At 48.5% G+C, this 16,230-nt stretch overlaps 2 protein-coding genes across 3 annotated transcripts in view; one reads left to right on the forward strand and one right to left on the reverse strand.

Moving 5' to 3' along the window:
• Nucleotides 1-267: 267 nt before the first annotated feature.
• LOC131209208 (carboxypeptidase N subunit 2-like) lies at nt 268-2,943 on the reverse strand. Of its 2 annotated transcripts, XM_058202216.1 has the most exons (2): nt 2,876-2,943; nt 268-2,804 (listed from the first exon to the last, which is right to left on the reverse strand). In XM_058202216.1, exons 1-2 carry the CDS (start codon nt 2,911-2,913, stop codon nt 710-712), a joined length of 2,133 nt encoding a protein of 710 aa, XP_058058199.1. In that variant the 5' UTR covers nt 2,914-2,943; the 3' UTR covers nt 268-709. The 2 variants fall into 2 exon arrangements, with proteins under 2 accessions (XP_058058199.1, XP_058058200.1); XM_058202217.1 differs by having other exon boundaries at nt 268-2,934.
• A 5,410-nt stretch (nt 2,944-8,353) lies between these two features.
• Nucleotides 8,354-16,230, forward strand: part of LOC131207762 (uncharacterized) — an 89,725-nt gene continuing 81,848 nt past the window's right edge. Inside the window, exons 1-2 of the mRNA XM_058200390.1 lie at nt 8,354-8,362; nt 10,346-14,247. Of these exons, the coding sequence (XP_058056373.1) occupies nt 8,354-8,362; nt 10,346-14,247 (3,911 nt within the window). The remainder of the gene's footprint in view (nt 8,363-10,345; nt 14,248-16,230) is intronic.

Below are 16,230 nucleotides of genomic sequence, written 5' to 3' on the forward strand. Positions count from 1 at the left end.
CGGTGTTTTGTTAACTGGTGTGGAAAGTAGGTTGAATGGGGATTGTACTTAAGGCAAATTGAATGGGGATCGTAGCAAATATGATTCTTACTCCCTGAACGAATTATCCAACGAATTACGTACAGTCGTAGTAGAATTAACCAATATATAGCGCCTTTAATGCCATCGGCCGGGAACCAAGATAAAAAAGGTTACTAATGCATTGATGAAATAATCAGAATGTATTATTAATCACACGAACGTGAGGAATAATTTTATTTACACATTTTCTTAATTAGCCCGTAACATGTTGAATTCTCGCAGTAGATTTTCGTCGATTTTCAGTCGAACGACGGTGTTCGTTTCTGTGTTTGATGTTCATCTTACATCATACACAATAATCTTGTTAATTGTAATGAACGTTTGTTTCATTTCCTAAATTCATCTATTGGCATAATGAAGTATGCGGGGACTGCTAGCTATAATATATTGTTACCATTAACAATGGTTTCATGCCATCGTATGCGAAAAACGCAATAAAGTTACTTAGAAATAGGCATAAATCATAGAACTATTGTGGTCATCTTAGGATCAAGCTCTGGTTGTTACTTTACTTCGTTTTATTATGTTTTGTATGTTATGCACTGCGTATTCGAAAATCTTTAAAGGAGGAAATGATAAAACAATGAGTTGCAAACCAATTTGAAACCCTCGCTGAACATAAAGTTTTTTATATTTGATGGTCCACGATCGTCGTTAAACTCGTATTTTCATGAGAAGCTTGGCTTCGTTTAATTCTTTGCGATCGACGATGTCTGTTGTACATAACGAAAATTTGCAGGCTTAGAATCAAACCGACTATAACTAGTACAGTGACGATCAATGCGTTGCCCTGAGTGCCAATACTATCATTTGTTTGGTAAGTCTGCTTTTCCGCTGCTAAGACGCTGAATGGAGCCTTCGAATGTACCATATTATCTAGTAATTGCTCGATTCGTTTCTCTTGAACTGTCAGCTTAACACCATTCTTGTTTGCCATTTCCAGCGCCTCGTTTACTTTCGACAACTGTTGGCTAAAGTTGAACTCCATCATTTTGATAGCATGCTCTTGCTTATCAAACCTCAAGTTGTTGGTACTTTCTATCACTCGCTTCAATCCCTCCATGCTATAGTTGGAGTTGATAGTGTGATTCGACAAATATGTAAGTTGTGCCTCAAGCTGCGTCCGGCGGAGTGCGTCGAGATCGTTCTGCACTTGAAACAGTTGTTTGGTTAGATTAAACACTGCCATCTCGAGAGTTTTATTGACCGCTTCGGAATGATCGCTGCCAGATCTTCTAACGTCTGCCAAAACGTTCCGGAACAATAATTCTAGAGCATCGCCAGCAGATGGGTTGGTATCATTATACAGATGTTGTACGGCCGTCGTCCAGTTGCGCGTCAAATGCTTATCATCGAAACAGTATACACCTTTTACATGTGTTTGATTTTTGGGAATATCCAAAGTGGCCGTTTTGTAAAGTTCTATTGACTGTTCATTACAGTAGGCTACCAGTTTGGTTAGGTACGCACAGCTCCAGTCGTTGTCAGCAACACCAATTTCTTTAAGTTCTGGGAAATATTTTTTCATCTGCGAATATTCCAAGTGCGTCAGGTGATTGCCTTCTAGGTAGAGGCTTCTCAATCTCGAAGATGATACTAGCATATCTATCTCCAGATGGTCCAAGTTATTGTACGACAGATCGAGCCATGTTAAGGCCTCCTGATGCCCGAACGTACCGTGCTGCAGATTTGAAATGTTCGTTTTCGCCAATTCCAGCACTGTCAAGTGTTTGAGCATTCCGAAAGTTGTTAGGTTTAGCGGATCGAGCGAGTTGTAAGACACGTCCAGTGTTTCCAGCTTTTGCAACCGACCAATGACTTCAAGAGAAGATATCGAATTATTCTTTAGCCTCAGTTGCTGCAGTTTGGCTTCTGCCACGTTATCGAACGCGATGGAGGATATTCGGTTATTTTCAGCTTGCAGATAATGCACCTCGGATGATACGTGGATGTGCTTGATCCTGTTGTTGCTCAGTATGAGATTGGATACCCTTACATTGGGAATGTCAATCTCTGTTATGTTATTGTCGCTAAGTATAATGTATTCTAAGCTAGAAAGTTGACTATTGGCTTCACTGTAAAACACGTTTTCGTCGACGGTGCAGATTTGATTATTTTGTAGCTCGATTATGGTGAGATGTGCATTTGTTGAGAAAAGACCCTCTTCCAGTACACGCAGTTCGTTGCTGGCGAGATTTATGGTACTGAGCGCTGTCAGGGGGAAAAATACGTATCCGGGCAACGTTTGTAACTTGTTTTGAGATAATAGAAGCACCGTAAGTGAAGTCAGATATTGGAAGGCGAAACTCTCTATGACGCTTATAGAGTTTGCAGTAAGATTGAGCGTATATAGCGCACTAGCACCCTCGAAGATATAGTTTTTCAGTTCCGTTATATTGTTCTGTGCCAGATTTAATTCACTTAGTTCAGATGCTGATTGTAGACTATGCTGCAATATTCTTTGTATACCACATTGAACAAGTGATAGCTCTTGCGGGTTGAATGAAAAAATTTTGCTTGGAATATCGGTCATCACTGAGTTAACAAACTCAATTTTGTAACGACCACTACCATAATAATAAGCATCGTTACATTGGAATGAGTATTCTGTTTCTGCTAGTATAAAAACATTACGGTAGCATTGTTCCAACGGATTGTTCGTGTCTATATTATCACAGTGAAATGTGGTGGAACTGTGAACTTGTGTTGTGAAGAATGTGCACCTTGAAAATTTATTGAATAATTGTTTAACTGAACAACATATAATACATGATCACTTTTCTTTTACACTTACATAAATATTATGCCGACAAAAATACACTTGCTCTGCATGATTGTGTCGTGATGCGTGACGATCCAACTCAACTTTTGACGACGACTGATGCAGAAATATTTTTTTCCATTGACCTCAGCGCCAGACTTGTGCTTGCACTTGAATCGTAGATAAGGTAAATGATTCATGCTTTCAAGTGTGACAGGAATTATATGCTATTGTATTAGGTGTGTGAATTAATTCTTGCCGTTTTTATTCAATATTTGTGATCTAAGTGCAACAACAAAACAAAACTTAATGAATATTTTTCGATACTTTCATAAGAAGTGAACCGCTGTGCTGCCAAATCGTTACTCATGTAACGGAACAAATACTAGTCCGAAAGAGCAACGTCTGGTGAATACAGCGGGATGATAAACAGTTCCCATCCGATATTTTCGAGATAAGTTTTTACCGGGTTTGCGATGTGGGGTCGAGCGTTGTCATTTTGAAAAAATCAGCTTATCATTTTTTTTATCCTAATCTCGTCACTTTATGGGCAAAATTATGCTTCAAATGCATTAATTGTTGTTAACGGGATTGTTCTTCAATAAATTCATGAGGTTTTGAAAGCTCATAGTGCACCACACTTTTCGTATCCCACCATATGAACATCATAACCGTTGCAAAGTGATTATTTCGCATTGGTTGCGATGGACCTGGTTCACCAGGCTTGTTTGCATTTGGGATTTTTGTACTAACTCCCCTTTTCATCACCAGTGACGATTTGGTACAAGAATCCCCTTTTTCTGCCGTGCAAGCAGTAATGAAAAAGTACTCCCCGGTCTATCACTCTATCAGGAACTAAACATGAGATGTTCAAATGATTTAAAATGGGTTTTTTACACTTTAACAAATAAAAACGATTCAACGATAGATGCGTTATGACAGTAGTTGTATAACTTATTTCATTAAAAAAATTGTAATATTTAGTAAGTAACGCCATCTATTGTAAAACGGCAAGAATTAATTCACACACCTAATAACTAGCAGTAAATAGCTTAGAATGTGAGCTATATATCTTTCGGGCAATACGACAAGATTCAAATGACATTTTGAGAACTGCTTACGACCGTAAATGAGATATGTTAGTTTGTTAGTAAGACCGGACGGTGCTTGGTGATTATGGTGTCATGTTTTGAGTGTGGTTAATTCACAATATCCATTGCTCATCTGTACGAGACCGTAACTTGTATCTAACCTGCATGAGATAGTTTTGCTTTGAAAGGCATGTTTTATGTTTATGCAACTATTACTAGCACAATAAATACAACATATTGCACAGCCATTTTTAGTAATTGCGACAATTTTTGTAAATTAATTATACTGACCGAATACTATTTGAGGATTGTTATTAATTTATGAGTTTCTAAAAGTTTCGAAATGCAGATCGTTAATTTCACTGCTTTGGTCTCGAGTATTGTCTGGACACTATCCATAGCATAATGCATTCCACAAAAGTGAACATTAGAAGCGAATAAACATATCGGTTTACTATGTTGTACCGTGTCATTAAAAACTTCACTGGGACAACCCATCGTCTCTCGGCGGTTCTGTCACTGGCTGATGACCGACAATCAATCAGTCATTCACCCCTTTATGCCAGACCTGCCATGGAAGGGTTTTTTCGCAGCGATATGCGAAGGACACTCGACACCGGTTGGCCAGGGAGCTCCGGGGACCACCGGATGCACTGTGTGTGTTGTTGTAGGTGGCGAAGCTTAACCCAACGGCAGATCCTTCGTCGTTGGTCCTGGTGGGTTTTCTTAATTTTTCATGGCGCATGCGCGAAAATCGGCTCCATTTGAGTTTTATTTTCCCCAGATTTCTTTGCCCCGGTGGGTGATGTCATCGCTCACAGATGAAATTGCTTTTCCAGACGAGACATTCCAGAACCCGCGAGCGTGCCGAGATTGCCGGTGCCAGTGGAGCTATTTTTTCAATAGGTATCCTTTCCATGAATGATGTTCTAGGTATGTGTGCCTGTTTGTTTACGTGCGGGGATTAACGGACGTGGTGCTAAAAACGGTGATAAAATTATAAAAGCTTTTCCGTGACAGTGCGACACAGCGTCGGACTCCGGGGAAATCCGCTGTGTGAGCAATTTGTGTCGGCTATTTTTTTCGGGAAGACTGTTAATTTCCTTAATACGAATGCTCGTAATTTACGTGTTTTCTCTACTACAATATATGCATTTTTCACAATTGTTCGTTGTTCAATGGGTGCGTTTTTGCCTTGGGAAATGGCCTAACATTTATTGGTCATTTTCGTTTCTTGGGGAAACGAAAAGTTTTAATTATTTTATTTACAACTACCATTGAGTTACTTTTCCTTTATGTAAACATTGTACAACAGGTTTGTTTTAGTAAATTCATTGTTCAGTAAAAATCCTTGAAAAACTGAGCTAAGGTCACTGATCACAATTAATCGCTTAGTTGATACACAATTAATCAAATAATAATTTAGCAAAGGCTAGGTTTGTCGCTCTCATAAGCGTGAAGGGATAAAGGAAGTGACCTCCAAGGGATAATTAAGTGAATAATGCGTCAGATCAGACTTGATCTCTAGACCGGCATAAGGACGTTTCAACGTTGAGAGTTCGATTCGATTGCTTCAGGCAGGTCGCCACCAAAGGAAACGGTTCCTGGAAAAATTAATTAGCAGCTCGTCCACATACTTTATCGGTTTTCATTCACGAAGCCGTACCTACTTCGTCGACAGTGACTTATGCTCTGAACACACCTTCTAATGCAGTAGTCCCATCGTCTGCCTACGGAACAGTTTTTCCATCGCCGATGGCAACGACTGGCCTGTAGTCAGTGCACTATATTAATTGCGATAAATTGCTAGGGAACTCTTGAGTCAGCCACTTGAAACGAGTTCGGGATTGAATTTAAAGGTTTAATTTGGAGGGGAAGCACGTACCCGGCAACACCTAAATTATATATCGTTGTAGCGAAAGCATCGAAAATTCGAAATAATTGGGATCTTTTGCTTTCGTTTGCTGAGCGCAAGTTGCGTAGACACAAGCACCGACGGTGATTTCTGGGCCCACCATGGGTTCACCGCTCGCAATTGCTTACGAGTGTAACGTTTCATACGCCCTTTTCGGTAGAGTACTACGTTACAAAGGGAAATTCGCGGAAACCCGTCGTGCTTTGCCGCCTCCGGTCTTCACATCCGATGTGACGGATGCACTCTCCCGCTGGTGCTGCTGGCCCACTTTTCCGTGGCATCCGGTCCCTTTTTCCTCAGTATTTGAATTACGTAACTGCTGCGCTTTTTGTAGCAAACGAAAAAGAACGGGCACAAGGCTTTGGGCGTCGAGTGCACTCCGTGGGAGGGTTCGCATTTTTCTGAAATGTTTTGCTCCATTTTTTTTCGCATAGCGTTGTGTTGTTGTGCGACGCGTTGAAAAATGCATCAAGCACTTGTGGAAGCGTCGCATTCGTGCAATAATGGTGAGTGCAGCATGTCCTGAAAGCGCTCGCTAGGATGTACGTTCCCTGGTCGTGATGACGCACTTATTCTATTGTGCAAGGTGAGTGAGGAAAGTTGCAGCAATAATTGTTTTCCGTTGTGTTACGTATATGCCGTGTGACGGATCAGATCGTGAGAAGTTCCATTTTCGCCTCGATTCGTTACAATGTTGTATCGGAAAACTTTTCTTACCGGAAATGGAATGGGTTTTTTTCCCTGTGAGTCTCATACAACGAGACATTGAGAGAAACATTGATATAGTTTTCTCCGTTATTCGTCTACTTTTCCTCACTGCACAGCGGGGTAATAATTACATATCCACGTGCACTGCTGACCCACAAGCGCTCAGTGGGTTTGGGGCGAGTTGAAGAAAAAGGTCATAAAATACACAGTCCCCTAGAGCAGCGAGTGAGCGAAACTGGCCCCCCGAAGACCATTAACAGAATAATCGTTTTCGATTTGGAGCTTTTATCATTACCGAAAGGCACGCAACCGATATCGTAATACACGATTGAGCAACTGATCCATTACCGAATTTCAATCAGGATCACCCCCCATCGATCGCCTTTTATTTGCTCCCTTTTCTCGCCAAGCATCTGTGTTATGGTTATTAGGTAATATTGTTTTAGACGAGTGTTACAAATAGAAAATTTGAGGTTTTGAAATCGCTCACATGAAGCCATGTATGGTTATCCAAATATGGTTCGTCTACGCGGTTGAATGATAGGTGCGATTCATAATTATGATTATATGCACTCTTTGAACATGTTTGGGTACGTTAAACAGAAAAAAACTAGAATGAACTCTTTATAATGTTTCAGGGCACCTGCTCATTCTAGATGATGAAGTTGCGCTTTCGCGGTTTCATCTTCAAATCTCTAGCACGTGCAGAAGGAAATGGTAAACTGCAGGACCACAGAGCTAATTGCTTAGCATTGCATTATAGAATGTTTACCGCCGCAAGCCTTTGTAGACTAGGATCAACATGGTATCGCTTTTATTGTAAATTGTTTCACATGTTTGGTTTTGTAAACTGTTTCACATGTTAGATATCTGCAGCAGCTTGTAGCCAATTTGGAGGTTACTATGAATCTGTGTGACATTTTCTATGATGGTGATCCAATTTATGGTGTGGTATGGTAACGTGTGTTGTTTACATTAAAACAAAAATGCTGATATCGGGTATTCAGCTGTGATTCTGGGGTTTTTGGGGGTGTCCCCGTGGCTTATGTAAAAAAGTACGCAAGCTCCATACTTTTTAGAAGACATTAGTGCCAGATTTTCCACTTTGACTACCTTTCGAATATCCGGTCCAGTAAGATTTACAACGGTGCTTATTTATAAGACCGACTTAGAACTGATTTATAAACGGTCTTGTAATTTGTAAGCAACTCCAAACGAAACACGACAGTTTTAGATTCATCAAGTTGCAAAAAGTATCAACATCCATCAAATGCATAATTTTGAGTACTCCCGATCTGATCTTATTTAATTGAAAATTAAGCTGCCAATGAATAACATCACGCGATGTTCTCCATCTTCAAGACAAGCCAAAGAACCAAGCCGATCAAGTTGAACCCAATTTTGTTATGGGCTTATTGATCTTCGCTGTTGACTAGAATTTGAATATCAACCTTTTCTGATTTATATTGTTGCAGATAGAGAAAAGTTTTCTGTCTCTCCGAAAGTCCTTAAACCTAATATTTTCCATAACATCACGAAAACAAGCTCCGAACTTGAAATTGAGGAGCACAGGGCTTTACATGATAACTGTAGCTGCGTCGCAATGTAATTGAACGAAAGACACTGTCGTTAATCACTGTTTGAAGAAGATATTTGATAATGGGTTTACCGGATGCATTGGGACGATGAGCTATGTGCGATCTAGTTCCCAGTCACGCAGTTATTGGTTTTCGGAATTACCGAGCAAACAGTGTCTTCCCGATTTCCGATAAGAAACGCATATATCTTGGCAGCGATATGGCGAATGTAATAATCGCGTGTAATCACCGGGCCAAACGATGGAGCGAGCGGCAGTGTAGTTGGCCGATCGTTTGTGGCATCAGGTTTCATAACATGGCATCTATGGCATTAATTAGCATAAATAAATTTCACTCAACTGCATCCATCCGAGGGTTCGGAGGCGATGGGACAGGCAGCGGGGTCTTGTCCCGGAAGGCTAGGCGTTAGTTGGGCGGATGGTGGTAAAACTTGGTCTCCGTTGGCGATTATATCCACCCGACAGAGTGTATGCCACCGAGCAAGGATTTACCGACAGAATTTTATACGCTTTATGTTTGGCTCGGATGGACGGACGGATTTATCTCAAACATAATATATGAGCAAGTGGCCGTGTTCGTGAATTTCAATGTCTCCTCGTGAGGTACCTTCCACTGCCTCTAGTCCGAAGTTTTGTCGATTCGCATGGTTACGCTTGGCAAGGGCCTAGGAGGTGTGTGTCTCTAATTTCATGCGTAACCCTATAAGGTTTTCTTTCTGGAGAAAATGCCCTTGGGATGTGTTTAAAAACGAAACAAAAAATCAACATCTCTGTTGTTGCTCCGGGGGAACACTGTAAAAAACCGTAGATGCGTTACGGGCAATGAATTTCACAAATTTCAATGTTTTCGTAATTAATCGCTACATTAAGGTTCCGCAAGACATGGATAGTAAGAAAGGGTTAGTTTTTTGTGAATCACTCATTTATTATTCCTGTGCGCGTCGAAGCAATTCTTTTTTTACGCCATCTTTCTAAAAAGACATTAAAATCAGACGAAATAAAAGCGTTGTTCAAAATGCTAGTTTGTCTTTCGTGCGCCAACTCTTACTTTTACTGGTCCCAGATGTTGTGCCGATAGATAGTCGAGGCACGAGTTTTACGGCAAAATTAGAAAAGCTTAGCCCCTCGTAACTAAAGCCATTGTGGCAGTTTGTGTTAAAAATCGGCCATCCCGTGCCCCCGTGGTGACCGAACCGTTTATGAGTTGAAGATTTACAGCAGCAACAGTTTATGGCCACTTAACATGAGTCGACGTGTTTCGAAAGGGGAAGTTGTTACCATATCGCTTTCTATTTATACGTTTTTGCCTAGTTTGACGAGAGCCATTGAAAACCATTGATGACCTTTTCGACTTCGAGCATCGACATTCGCTCAATGTCATGAAGCGCCAACATGAAACGTCAAACATTCAAATATTTTATATTTTATTGCATTAAGTCTATTTTATTCAAAGCATGTGCCATCGCTAGATATATATTTCTCCCACCTCTCTGTTGAATCGTGGATTCCACGTCGAAAGAATCTTCGTCTTTTGAAGCAAATAAATTAGCAGCTTGTGGTAGACCACACATTTCTGGTTCCATCAGACGTACAGCATTGTGCACGTTCTTTTCAGGCCCAACAGTCAGCCAGGGCTAACCTCTTCAAAGATAAGTTGCAAACTAAATTTGGTGTCTAACTAAATGCATATTGAAGGAGGACCTAAAGCAAAAAAAGTGGCGTATTAACATGTATTTTTTTGGTACTTTGTCCTTTGCAAGTGAATGAATGGGAGCCATACTGCTAAACTGCAGGCTCAACGTTCGACATGGAAATGTATTTATTCGCTGTGCCATAGAAAAGATGGTCGCGCGCGTCTAGTAACTAGCTGCCTATTCAGAGGCATCGCTCAGGCACTCAGCTCACTAATCGTCCGTCAAAGTTTTATCTTTGAATACATTGTGGAGAATGCAACGCCGGGAGCCACGATAAGCTCTTCGCGTGAATTCGTCATCAAGCGACCCCTGCCAAGTGGCCGACCCATCGACAGCTGCGCTTCCACGTGACTGTAGAAGCGCCGCCTGATGTTTTGTGGCTTCTCCTGACCCCCGTGCCTTGGCTCCACCACTCGCCACTGGAATCGTTGTGGAGCAGCGCTAATTGTATTTACTGTTCGCTCATGGTCGCGTTTCTTTCTCTCTTTCGCCCTCCAGGATTCGGCTCAATCGCGCATCCCACGCTTCGACAGTGTCGGCAGCCGGATTCCGGTGCCGGGCACCTTCCGGTTGCCCGCCGCTTCCCGTCTGTCGGCCGTCAAACGGTCCGTCCCTTCGACGCCAATCAGCTTCCTACGGCCACCGGGCCGCACCGCGGGGACTGTCGCTCGCTCGTACTCGGGTGATAAGCTGTCGGGTATCGGTGGTGCGCCTAGCCCGTTTCCAGTGTTGACCGCTTCGTCCACACCGGCCCCCGGACCTCGCCCGACGTCGGTGGCGACACCGTTTCTCCGGAAGCTCGACGCAGTGGAAGCCACCGTCGACACCGACGTTGGGGCTTCCAGTGAGCGGCTGGAGGACATTAAGCTGTGTCAACGAGAATTTGGTCTCCCGAGTGATGACGATGAAGATCTTGACGGGCAGCAGCAGGATCGAGCCGACGAGGACGACGAATATCTGCTGCGGACGGAAACAACGATCCTCGCCAACGATCCTGACGGCGACTCGGAGCCCGCGGTTCAGATGCTGGTAGACGAGTCGCTCGAGCTGGTTGGTGCCCACAGTACCGACAACCTGTTGGATCCTCCGGCAACGGCGGGCCCGACTGCCGGCGGAAGTCAGCAACAGCACCTCCAGCAGCAGTACATCAACCCACACGAGCCCAGCGTGACGCTGCTGCGCGATGGTAACGTGACGTACGAGATCCGACGGAGCGCCACCTTCCTGAAGTCGTCGCACGAATCCCTCAACGGTTCTGGACCCGAGCGAGCCCGACGGCCCGTTATGGACAGTACGCAGAGCTATCCACACGCCGGTGGGCTGACCTTCCGGAGGGAGAGCACCGCCAGCATCGATTCACCGCTACTGCTGGATCTAACCAGAACGATGGCGTTGCGCCGGAGGCCCTCCACCGGAGAGCTGCTCACGGACGATGATGAGGATGGATGCGGCCTAAAGCGCTCCCGGCGTCCGGGCGTCCTCAACTCGACCATGGTTCACGAGCGCCTGCTGAACGTTACACAGAGCATTCCCGACATCACGCAGGAGTTGGCCACGACTGGTCGGTTGGGGTCTCCCTTTCTGGTGCAGGTTCAGGACCAGAACGGACTGGGCCGAGCCAAGAAACCGAACCGACTCACGTTCTCCAACGCCGAAGAGTCGCAGAACTTGATGTACTTTTCGGACATCACCGAGGGTCCAAGAATGGGGACCATGGGACCCCTCAACTCTACCATGCACGGCGGCCCGGCGGACTCGCTGACCATTGCCCCGCCCGGTAGTGGGCCTCCGGTGATACAGTCGGAACTGTCACCGGGCGCTGGTAGATCGATGCTGCTACAGGACACGCTGGGCTCCCAGGATCAGACCCTGGTCGCAATGGACTTCGACGGGGAAGCGGCAGGTGAGGACGAGTATGCGGCTGATAGGCGTCGGTTGAACGAGAAGCTGGAACTGGCGGGAGACACGGCCAGCGTCGGTGACGTGAGTGCCGGGAAGGAGATTTTCGATCTCAGCCTCGACGAACCTCCGGTCACACCGGACGAGGAGGAGGCGAACCTGGTGGTGCTGCGGCGTCGATCGTCGGCGTCGACGTCCGCCGCCGGCGCGATCGTTCCGCCCAGGCAGCGCTACTCGTTCGGGCTCGATCTCACCGAGTGCACGCTCGACTGCTCCATCGAGCTGTGCGATTCTTCACTGTCGCCAACGAAACCTCCGCCACCGGGGGCGATGGCTGTGGCGGCGGCAGCGGCCGGTGGTCCACATCTGAAGTCACCCACCTCGTCCCTGTGCCACGGCGGTAGCCTCACCAAGCAGGGTTCGTTCGAGATGGACGAAAGCCTCGGGATCCTGACGCCGGACCAGATGAAGGAGTTCCTCGACTCGACCACCACTAACACGACCAACAACACGGGCAACGGGAACGGGCTGGAGCTGCACCTCAACACGGGGGCGAGTTCGGGCGCGGGTGCGGGTGGTGGATCCGGAATGATGATGCACCACCACAAGCACGGTGGGCTGCAGCACCATTGCCGCATCGATCAGACACCGTCACCGGAGGAGCTTCCGCTCGATCCGGTCGGCGTGAAGACCGACATGTCCGGGATCCTGCTGCCGGCGGAGCTGCTCCTGATGTCCTCGGCGTCCGGAGTCGCTGGCGGCGGAGTCGGTGGTGTGGCCGGTGGTAGCGGTGCCGGACGCAGCACGACCCAGGGCGAGGTTTCGCAGACGTCGGACTCGGACCCGAAGACGGACCAGATGAGCAAGTCGGGCACCTCGTCGAAGGTCTCGAACAGCTTCATCACCAGCATCACGAGCATCACGAGCCTCGACACGGGCTACCAGGGCGACGGCGAGATGTCGAGGCCGGCCAGCCGCGGTGCCGACCACTCACCCTCGAACGGGCCGCGCCGGGACGTGCCGGTGGCGAAGGGGGCCGGTGCCGGCGGTGGGTGGCAGCCGCTGATGGTGGCCGCCATCGCCGTCGTGCCCCGGCGCCAGGATCCGATGACGGACTCGGACTTTTTCACCGAGAGCGACGCGGACGATGTGTTCAATCGGGGCGATGCGCGCCGGGCGCAAATCATCGACGGTCAGCTGTACGGTGCCGGAAGTGGTGCCGGAACAGGGGCAGTCGCCGGCGGCGGCGGCGGCGCCGCCGTCGGAGCAGCGATTCCCGGTGGTGCGAACGTCGGCATCTTTCCGGACGTACTCCCGGGGCTGGGTGCACCCGGTGGAGGTCCGGTCGGCGATGGTGGTGGTGGACCGGGCGGACCGAACGGGGGTGACGATTCGTGCATGGAGTCGAGCGGCATTTTCACGGACGTCGAAAACCGGGCCGATGATGATCTCGTGCAGCGCCGCGCGGACGATCAGCTGGGTCGGCGGGCGATGCCCGTCGATGGAGGTGGCGAGGAGACGGAAATGGACCTGAGTCCGGCCGACACGTCGAGTGACACGATCAGCAGCAGCAACAGCCAGAACTTTGGCGATCGTGGAGCAGCAGCAGCACCGGGCGGCTCCATCTTGTGCGGCGAGATGAACAGCAGCGCCTCCAGCGGGCTGTCGGCCAACCATCGCAGCGAAGCGTCTGAGCCGAACGCGCCGAACCCGAACGCCGGTGACGACGCACACTGCGATGGGAAGTGTCCCGGTGTTGGTGAAGCCTCGCCCGTCGCTACGGCGACCGAAGGCAGCAGTATTGCGCGTCGCAGCGATGGCGGGAGCGGCAGTTTGACAGTTCGCTCCACACCGGGCGGCAGCAACGGCAAACGGGCCTCGTGCGGCGCTAATTCGAATCGAAAACAAACCAAACCGTCGACCGAATCGGCGGGTCGCGCCGCGTTCGTTCGGAAGCATGCGGCCGCCGCCATGATGTCCGCAGCGGATGGTCGTCGCGTCGAGCGGCTAAGCAAGGCGCGCCTGTTTCAGGACTCACCGCCCGAAGGATCACGGGACGGAGTGCCGTTCGAGGATGCGCCGTCCTCGCCCGGGTGTGCTAGTGGTGACGGTGGTGGTGATCAAGAAAACAAACGGCCATCGGCCGGATCTCGGCTGGCGGCGGGTGGTGTTGTCCGTGCGGCGGTGAATTTGAGTTTTGTCAAGAAATCGGGCTGTGGCACCGGCGGTGCCGGTGGTGCTGGGGGCGGTACGCCCAACAAGTGGGACGCGGTGATGAGCAAGATTGCGGAGAACAAAAAGTCCGTGCCGCGGAAGTGCTTCGGCGAGGTGAAGTCACGGGTGAACTGTGGCACGGTAGGTGGTGGCGGCGGTGGACGGCTGACACGGGCGGTGGCCCCCTCGGGGGGCACCGGCAGCCGAAGCCCCCCGTCGGAGGCAGCCAGCATCACGAGCCGCGGTTCCACGGTCAGCAAGCGGACGGTATCAGGATCGGTGAAGAGGTAAGTCGCGCCTCCAACCTAGAACACCTGATAACACCTTCCGTTCTCTTGCAGCAGTTGGCCACCGGGTTTCGGTGGCTGTGTGCGTGTCCTGTGCATGGCGTTTGCACAGCTTTTTCGGATCGGATCCGTGCCAAGTCGTCAAGTCGATCGTGCGCGTTTTTATCAACGGCCTGAGGTCAGCCTGCGGTTATGTAAAGCAGATATGCGGCTCCCCCCCCTGCTGAGGGTCGGTTCCTCCCCTCAACGGGTTGTGGGGGGAGGTGCACCCTGACCTCCTCGCTTATGCAATGCAACATCGGAACCGTCGGATTCAACCCCCATCGCGCGCGCGAGAGAGAGCGAGCTTTCCGCACTCTGCTGGTGGGGCGCCCCACGGGGATTGTCGGTGGGGTGGATAGCAACCCCTGGCCGCCCGGGGTGTGTGCGGTAGTCTGTGTGAAGTCTCGCTCGAGGTGGCACCCATCACTCGGCGCCGTCATTATTATCTTCGCCATCTACACCGGGCCCCGGCCTGGCTTGTCTTCGTCGGTTTCTCCGACAAAGTCGAGGAGGTTGCCGTGTGCTGATGTTATGTTGTGCACCCGACAGCGCTCAGGTCGCCGCTGTCTGAAACGAGTCCGGCCAGGTCCGGGTCCGGTGCGAAGGCGAAGTCATACGCAATCAGTCAACCGGTAACGGGCCGCGCCAAACAATCGGAACATTATTTGAAACATTACCTGTGCCCCGGTCCGGGTGGCGTAGGGGGGCCTCGAGCGACAGGGGTGGATTTAGGGGTCGGTTGGCATTGTGTTTTGGAGAACACCACCCTGGCCGGAGCAGTAGCTGGATGTTGAAATTGGATTGTTTCCGAGTGATCGATCGATCGCGGCGTTTCGTGTTTTGCGCCCGAACTTGTGAATTCCGGCCAACTCCGTCTCAGAACCAGTAGTTTGACAAAGAGAAGGAAAGCTTAGTACTTGCCATAATTGCTAAGTTCTTCTAAGGCGACAGGGCAAACTGATAAACCTGTTCCCGTAACCTTTGCGACATCGCCCCAACATCGTAACCCCCCCCTTTATGACGCTTTAGGCGAACCGGAGTCGGATGCGCATAGTCCCGTCTCGCTCCACGTGGATCCCCGGCCTACGGACCCGGTCACTTAGCGCGGTCGCGGTGTATCGCATTTAGCATCAATTCTCGAGACTCAGCATCTAGCGCGCGGCCCTCTAAGTGGTGGCCATGCTTCATGCTTCGTGCTTGTGTGCGCGATGCTGGTTCGTCTCCGCCACGTCTCCACCCGTTAATTGCGTCATCGTTAGTAAGGTGGCGCACAAGGTAGCTCAATTTACATACATCAACATTCGCTCGTCGTTCGCTTGCCTTCGATCGATGGCATTTGAAACAGACACATACAGCACGGCGCCCGGCTCAGCTCTGCTTGGCCCGCTCATTAAAAGATAAAAAAATGGAACCCCCATCCGTATGTGGCTGTGTCCGTGGTGGTGCGTTGCTTGGCGTGTTGTGCGTTTATTGTTGTTTTGTGGCCATTATCATGAACTCCGAGCCGGATGCATTCAAAACTCTAAAGTACAAACCGGGTAAGCGCTGTCCGACGGCGTGTGTGGAGTGAAATTATGGCACCTTCCGTAAAATCTCCATCGTCACCCTGTTAGCTCACGCCTCCCGCGAGGACAAATGGTTCCGTTATCAGCTTTTATTCTATCACATGAGAAAGGATTATCTCCTTCGGGACGTGTAGATGGCAAAGTTAATATTTGACAGAATACGTCCCCCTCCAGACTGCTGTTAGTTTTGGGGTTCCGGTGCCGTCAGTACCGCATGAGCTTTTAATAGGTTCACGGGAGAGTAAACCTTTTGTGGGGCGCTTAGTTTAGCGGACCAACCTCAAAGCCCCAACACAAAGAGAACCGCAAATTCTTCAACTTTTCGTTACATCTCGAGATTAGCTCTTTTGCCTTTTTTCTGCTCTTCAAAAAATCC

This window comes from Anopheles bellator, chromosome 2, assembly GCF_943735745.2.
Source record: "Anopheles bellator chromosome 2, idAnoBellAS_SP24_06.2, whole genome shotgun sequence".
Taxonomy (NCBI): Eukaryota; Metazoa; Arthropoda; class Insecta; order Diptera; family Culicidae; genus Anopheles; species Anopheles bellator.

Coding starts and splice junctions, on each gene's coding strand:
- LOC131209208 (XM_058202216.1), bottom strand. CDS start 2,913: ATGCAGAGCAAGTGTATTTTTGTCGGCATAATATTTAT. Junction 2,805..2,875: donor TTTGTCGGCATAATATTTAT/GTAAGTGTAAAA, acceptor TAAATTTTCAAG/GTGCACATTCTTCACAACAC.